This window comes from Vanellus vanellus, assembly GCF_965231255.1.
Source record: "Vanellus vanellus genome assembly, chromosome: 3".
Classification (NCBI taxonomy): domain Eukaryota; kingdom Metazoa; phylum Chordata; class Aves; order Charadriiformes; family Charadriidae; genus Vanellus; species Vanellus vanellus.
The window spans coordinates 37240970-37248418 of NC_138907.1; the positions used below are offsets into that span (position 1 = coordinate 37240970).

The 7449-nt window shown below is 50.5% G+C and overlaps 1 protein-coding gene across 1 annotated transcript in view; it reads right to left on the bottom strand.

The window, feature by feature from the left end:
* Window positions 1–1631, bottom strand: part of LTBP1 (latent transforming growth factor beta binding protein 1) — a gene marked incomplete at its 5' end in the record, with an annotated part of 207046 nt that extends 205415 nt beyond the window's left edge. The window contains 2 exons of the mRNA XM_082480509.1: window positions 503–573; window positions 1165–1631. Coding sequence (XP_082336635.1) covers window positions 503–573; window positions 1165–1631 — 538 coding nt within the window. The remainder of the gene's footprint in view (window positions 1–502; window positions 574–1164) is intronic.
* Window positions 1632–7449: the final 5818 nt, after the last annotated feature.

Below are 7449 nucleotides of genomic sequence, written 5' to 3' on the forward strand. Positions count from 1 at the left end.
GAAGGGGCAGTGTGCGTAGACAGCTCCCCACCCATGCTCCTCTGGCAGGTTCTTTACCCTATTAACCTTCCCTGTTCAAAAAACTCCTGACACCCAAGCATTAATGTGTGGAGGTTTTTTCTACAAAAAATAACCTCTGCAAAGGTCTCTCCAAAAATGCCACTATCTGTGCTGAGAATAAAAATAAGAAGCGCCCGCTGTTCATCTTTTAACAAAGCTGAAGGTTAGCAAGTAGGGATTTAGGGGTGAAAAGTGAAGTGTTATGACTGCTGCGCACCACGATGCTGGGGGAGAAGGGCTCAAGCACACACATTGGTTAACCACACCAGTGTGGCGCAGGTGGGACGTGTAGCTCAGCCGGCACCTCTTCGCACACAGCCGATGTCAGTACCTACCCACCTCGCTAGATGCCAGTGCGGTCCCCACTGGTGTCCGTCCCCCCACCCCCGCTACTGACTGCGGTGGCGTCCCCACACGCCCCCCGCCCCACACAGCTACTCACGTTTGATGCACCTCTGGGAACCCGTGGCCTTGCTCCAGCCGTGGCAGCACTGCCCCCCGCAGACATTGACCCTGCAGGAACAGCAAAGAGGGAGGAGAGTCCAGCGGGCCCCCCCCACCGCCGCCGCGGCGTCCGGCCCCGCTCCACATCCCCAGCCGGGCCGCGGGGCGGGCGCTGGGCCGGGGAGAGAAAAGGCGGGAAGACTTAAACGTCCCGAAGAGCGTCTGAGGAAGCTCCTCAGATTGGAGGAAAACTGACTGGAAAGGCGAGTCGGCGCCTCCCGGAGAGGGCCGGGGACGGACGGGCACCCCGAGCACTGCTTTCAGGGACCCAGACGACTGAGGCGAGGGCCGGGGCCACCCCCGCCGCCCCAGCGGGAGGGCCGCGAGGAGGGCGGCTGCGGGGCTCCTCGCGCACTCGACGCCTTAGCCCGGGCGCGGCACCCGCCGCGGGTTCCTGGGTGGTGTGGGGAGAGCTGGCCCGGCACGGGCTCCCCCGGCTCCCTGCCCCGAGGGGAGGCGACAGCGGCCGCGACAAAGGTGCTCGGGGAGTTGAGGGGTAAGGAAAGCAGGCTGCAGGCGCGCGGGGAGCACCACCGTCGCCTCAGCCGTGCTGGGGAGCGGGGGGACGTGCGGGGTACGGCGTGCAGGAGGGCGCCTTACCCGGGCAGCGGCGGCAGCTGGTGCTTCTGGCGGAGGGGCAGGCCGGCGCTGCTGTTGCTGTGGGGGCCCGGCGGCGGCGGCTTGGGCCGCGGGCCGAAGCGGGCCGGCTTGGCGAAGGAGGCGGCGTGAGCGGCGGAGTTGGGGTGGACCTGCCCGGCGGGGCCCAAGCGGAGCTGGACGCCCGCGCCGCCCGGCTTGCTCATCCGCCGGGTCCGCTCCAGGGTGCTGCCGCCGTAGCGCGTGTTCAGCTGTACGTTAAACGTGCGCTGCTGCTGCTGTTGCTGCTCCCCCCCGAGGAGGGTCGGGCGCTGATGCCGGCTGCCGGAGGAGCCTGCCCGGCCGGGCTGCAGGACGTACGTGATCCTCCTCAGCCTGCCCTTCTCGGAGGCAGCGAGCGCCGGTGACAAAAGTGCACAGGCAGCGAGGAGGAGGAAGATGGGGGGGAAGCCCCATCTGATCCGAGCCATTTCCACAGCGGGAGCCCCGGCAGCCGGCGAGCTTCGCGTACCCCCGGGTACAAGGGATTTCCTCTCCTCCCAAGGACGCGTGTGCCTGCCCCCCGCTCCCTGCGCACACCGGTGCGGGTCCTTCCTCCGCTCGCTGCCCCCCAACCTGCTCCGGGACGGGGGGAAAAGGGGGAGAAGGAAAAAAAAAAAAGCTTCAAGTTCCCCCCACCCGCTCCCCAACTGTTGGAAAAGTTCAGCAAACACGTCGCCCCGTGGAGCAGGAAAACATCGCTGGAAGAAAGGAAGCGGCGGGTGCGAGCCGAGCTGCGAGCCGGAGCCGGAGCGGGAAGGGAGGAGGAGCAGGAGCGGCAGGGGAAGGGTGTTTGCTGGAGGGGAGGGGGGTGGTCGCAATGGAGAGCAGATGTTTCGGTTGCCGGAGCTGCCAGGGGTCTGCGGGCGCGTATAAGAAACAGTCCTTAAGCCAGTCCGGGTTGGGGGGGGACACCAAAACCACCACCCTCTTTTTAAGCGTTTCCCCGGGAGTGTGTGCAGGAGGGGAGGGGAGGGGGCGGGGGCGGGGGCGGGGGGTGGGATGGGGCGAGGGGTGCCCCTGCCCCGGTGCCGGCCCCTCGAGCCAATCTGGGGCCGCCGTGACGTCAGGCGGCGCTCCCGGGGCGTGGGGCCGGGGCCGGGGCCGGGACCAGGTGACGGGGACGGGGACGGGGACGGGGACGGGGATGGGGATGGGGAGCGGGGCGGCCGCGGGGGTCCTGCCTCCCCCCGGCGGGGCCGTCAGAGCCTGCGACAGAGCCTGCGCCGCTAAGCAACCCTCAAAAATACGTGTTTTAACTTCGGGGCGCTGAGTCGCCACGCTGCCCGTGGCACAGCCAACGTTGCTGTGCCGTACAGCTCGGGTAGCGTACCTGCACTTTTGCCATAGCAGAGCGTTTCTTTTCAATTTCAGTAGAAATGGGGGAGTTGTTAGGGAAGAAAAGGGTAATACCCCCATTGCTGCCTGTGTGTCTTGCCGTGGGGCTCAATGAAACAGATTAAAAAGGCTCTGTCTGAGTGGAGCAGTGATGTCAGATGATGGTAAGGCTCTAAACCCCCCAAAGCTTTATATACATGCTTCACTTTCTAGGTAGGAACTCAGTGAAAACACTTACACATGTTAAAAGTAACCACGTTCCTCAGTTTCTGCCTGGTGAGGGCCATAGGTTCGAGATTGCTCTTAGCAGAAATCTAGCAGGATTTAGGAGGGACTGTATTCTTTCTCAGTTTTCCTTGTTTGTAAAGAAGTATGTATTCCTAAAGAACAAAATACAAACCACAATTGTACACTTGGAATTAATATATAAGTAAAAAAGTAAAACTGCCTACATTTCTCTCTGAACCAATGTCACCCTTTAACATTGTAAATAAAGAAAAAAACCCACAAAAGTTCACAAAATAATCTGAAGATTACATCTTTTAAAATACTCAGAAGCTGATGTGTCCGAGTTCTTTCCAAGAAACTTTGCGGAAGATCAAACAGTTTGCAAATCCAATAGCTTGGAATCCACGTCCTCCTCCCTGGGTTCTCCTCTGCTCTTTTCCAGAGCTTTAAGGACACTGACCCTGGCTACAAACTGGTGAGATTTTGTTCTTAAATGCTCTACACAGCTGGCATGGGGAGCAAGAGCGTTGCACATTGACAAGATTCCATGCAAGAGCCAGTGTTACAAGCACAACGGTGTCTTCCTCCTTAGTTCTCATCTATTTAAAACTGCTCAAAAATAAATAGGTGTTTTAAATAGATGAGAGTTTGGAGCTTTCTATAGTCACAGTGTAAGGGAGCCACATCGGCATTAAAGGCTTCTGCTTCTGTGCCTCAAATGCTCTGAATTGAAACCCAGTGCTTGAAAAGACAATGCCACTAGCACTGGGAGCTTCTAAATCCACAGTTGATTAAACTAGAATGAAACTCTGTGGTGGTTCAGGGAAAAAAAAAAAAAACAAGATCAATCCTGAAAGTAGCTCCAGCTTGAAGATAACTAAGTTAACTGTGAGACCACTGCCTCCTCTCATAGCAAACGTATACGTCTGTTGTTTTTTTAACTTGGAAGATATTCTCAGCAACTGAACTGCTCAGCCTTCCAAGGCTAATTATTGTCAATCCTGAGTATGCTAAATGTTTTTACAGTGTTTAGGGAGCAAAAGAATACCTTGAAGCTGGAGGGGTGGGGTGAGGGCTGTGTAAGTTAAGAGAAACTGATGTGGTACTCGGGATTGTTGCTCTGCACAAGACCGCTGTCCTTCAGAAGTTTTCCAGAATGAGATCACAACTACGTGTGTGGCTGGGTTTGTTGAACAGAGGGCAAAAACTGCATCATTCCATAGCAGAAGCCAGTTGCTTTTAAGAAATGTGGGGTTTAAGTCATGTCAAGCAGGGGGCAAATGTGGTGTATTACTGGCTACTGTACAGCAAATGGCAAGAGACCTCAATGGAAATATATCCACAAAGGTGGATGCCTTGCATAAAATGTTTTAGGTTCAAAAACATTCTTGAAAAAAAATGTTAAGTATTAGCTGAGATTAATTGGTTGAGGTCAAGCGCTCCTCACAAATTTACATAGCAAATCTAACACTCAGTGTTCTCTTTTTTCCTCTAACAAGGAAATCCACACTTTTCTTGTCTGTTTGTCTGGTTTTGGTCTGTCCCCCCAAAACACCCCTTTTTTTCCCCCCAAGTCTGGAGGGTCTTGGGTGTTAGGGACCTGGTTTGGGGTTTGGCTTCAGTAACACGCTGGGTTGGCCATAGAAGTTTTAACAGCTAAAAGAGAACTTCAGTGAACTGCCACGGCAGTTTAAAGCTCAGCTCAAAATTCCTTCACACGTAGAAGACCTGCTTCCAAAGGCCAAAAAGCGCATCTGTCCAGCACCAAACAACTAATTGCTGGCCTTTCAGAAGCAAGCCAAGTGGCTACTAAAGCTCCTGAGGATCCTCTAGTAAATGGTAACACTGCTTGTGAGAAACCTGCTCTGGCTGCCTCCCCACGTCCTGTGGAAAAGGCACCGTTGGAGTTTGCAGTTAGAAGCAGGAGTTAGTATCTCATACCACCTACCAGGCACACCACTCTCTTAAAGAAGACTTGGGAAAGCAATTCACACTGTTTCTGTTCATTTCCCTCCTGGTTTGTGACTAAAGGGTGAACACAGGGAAACGTAAAGAAATGTCCTTAGTCTGTAGACCTCCTGCAGAGGGGCAGCCCTCTGGGTCCTCTTCAGTAAAGGCGTAGCTGAGGCTGAGAAGGGCAGAACTGGCTGGAAGATTGCAAGCAGGATGGATGCAGGAGGCTGAATTGCTGCCCAATGAGACGGCAGGATTGCTTTAAGGGTTAAAGGCTTAATGGACAGGGGAGAAGCCAGTTTGAGAGTGTATCTGCAACAAGAACCAAAATAGCATTATTTAAACCAAAATAAAAGCAAGAACTAAACTGCCATATATGTTTTTGTTCAAGTCTCGTGACTTTGCAGCCAGTCCCATGAGTTGGGTGAGGAAGGACTATTGTTTTTGAGCCGCTGATGTTGGCAGCACTCAGACCTCCACAGTTCTTTTTCAGCAAATGAAGGAGAAAGGACTGTACCCCTTGTCTCATGGAGGATGCATCTGGTGCACCAGCTCACAAAGCAAAGCGGCGACCTTCACAGGATGCTGCTGTGAAGATGTACATTATGTTCAGGGTGAAGTCATCTGAGCACAGGTGATTGCTCTGCCTTCCTTACACAGCATAGGGCCACAGTGTCTCCCTGTGACCAAATGTCCAGGTTTGCCAGGCAGCAAGTTGAAGGATCAGCAATGCCCAGTGTGTTGGGCTACAGGACCAGCAAGCGACCTTGATGCTCTCATAGATCCACCACGCAGCAAGCCTTAGCCTGCAAGGAAAGGGAGCTCACAGTTAAAATATTAGTTTGACAAAGTTGAATGCTGTGTTCAGCCCCAATTTTCACTACAGAAGAGTGCTTTTATGGTAGTGTAGCTCCATTAGCTCCAATAATATTACTCTAAACTTCTGAGTTAAAGGAGGAAAAGCAGTCTATAATTTCTTGTAAGTGGAGAATCAGCTGGAGATCAGTATCTGCTGTTTTCCTTTTCCTTACTATAGAAGAATCTGAAAAAAACAACCCTGTATTTTGTAGGCTAAATTATACCTTTAGTCACAGATTTGTACAAGTAACACAATTCTAATTTAGAAGGTATTTCTTTTGAACAAAAGACAACAGTTTAGTCTCATTGTGATCAGAGTAGGGAAAAAAAGTGATTGACCTTTATTATGTCGCTAAAATACATAGCACACATGACTGAATACATACATGAAGTAGATTTGCAGAGTAAGACCGTGTCAATGTTAATATAATTTCTACATGTTTTTTTTTTTTTAACAGAACTGTACCTTCCAACCATGACTCTTGTTTGTTCCTTCAGGTGTAAACTGTGATTACTCTATGGTTTGCAACTAATATCCTGAGGCCTCAACTGTTCCTGAGTGTTACCACAGTATAAATATCATTAATAATGTTTCACAAAAAGACAAGTCCTCCTCACTCTGTTCATGTAGGCACTTAAATTCACTTCCAAGAAACTCAGATAGTCAGACTAAGTCTGGACAGATGTGTGAGGCTTGGGAGGAAGTGGCTTAGCTTTGCTGAACCCATTTGCTACTGGTGGCCCTCGTTTGTGACTTGGGAATCTGTAATGATCAACCCTGGCAGGTCTCAATGTTTCCAGACTCACACTACATTACCTTGGGTAAACAACCTTCTGCCTTTCCCTCCTTGGATTTGCTATCATGCATGCATCTTTGTAGTGCCTTCCCCAGCACCTCCTCTGAAAGAAGTCATCATCTCCCAATGCATCGTTATTGCCGCTGCGATCAAGGCTCTGTTGCATTAGGCACTATACACACGTGCCAGCAGATAACTCATACCAACTTTTCTGACTGAGAGTCACACAGTCCTGAAGCAGACTAGCTTTTCAGGGACGAAGGAACTTTTATGATGAGACTTAAGAGCTTGGTCTGTATATGAATTCACATCTTGGAGCAATATGGGTCCTGTGTAGCACTGGGCATCTGAAGCAGTCAGATTAGCTTGCAGATAGTCCAGAGCTACAAGTCTGAAGGGAAAAGAAGACAGATCAGATATAGACAGGGTAATGGTCACCATTCCCCCTCAGACTACTACCAAAAGAGATTGCCATAAAGACTGGGGTTTTTGCATTAAGTCACAGGGTTTTTGCATTAAGTCACACTGAAAGTTGGATCCATTTGGCAAAAGTCTAATGCCAGTCTGTCACTACTGACCATTGCCATATCCAACAAAATACATGCTTAAGGCAAGTAGGAGTTGGCTTCTTTTCAAGTTGCTGACAAAATTGTCATAAAAGAAGTTGTGTGGATTTGCATAGCGTTAAATTCCATTTTCCTGAACTAGCAGAAATCTCTACTAGAATATTTGGCAGTTTCACAGTTATCCTCACATACATAAAATAACTGATTCAGAAATACAAGATATTTTTCAAGATATGAAAATCTCCACACTGTGCTGTTGCAATTATTCTTCCCCTCAAGGAAATAAATACATCTTGTCTGCAAAACAATTAAAATATCCATTGAACTTTTTTATTACACTATTCCTTGCAATTGCTTGTTTCTTTGTACAATCCTGTGTACACTGAAAATAAACAAACTGCAGAGGAAATTAGGTGGAAAGGACCACAAAAATGAGAAAATACATTTAATTATTTCACTTTACCTTAGGAGAAGACATGTTTAAACTAACACATTCTTCACAAAAGCAA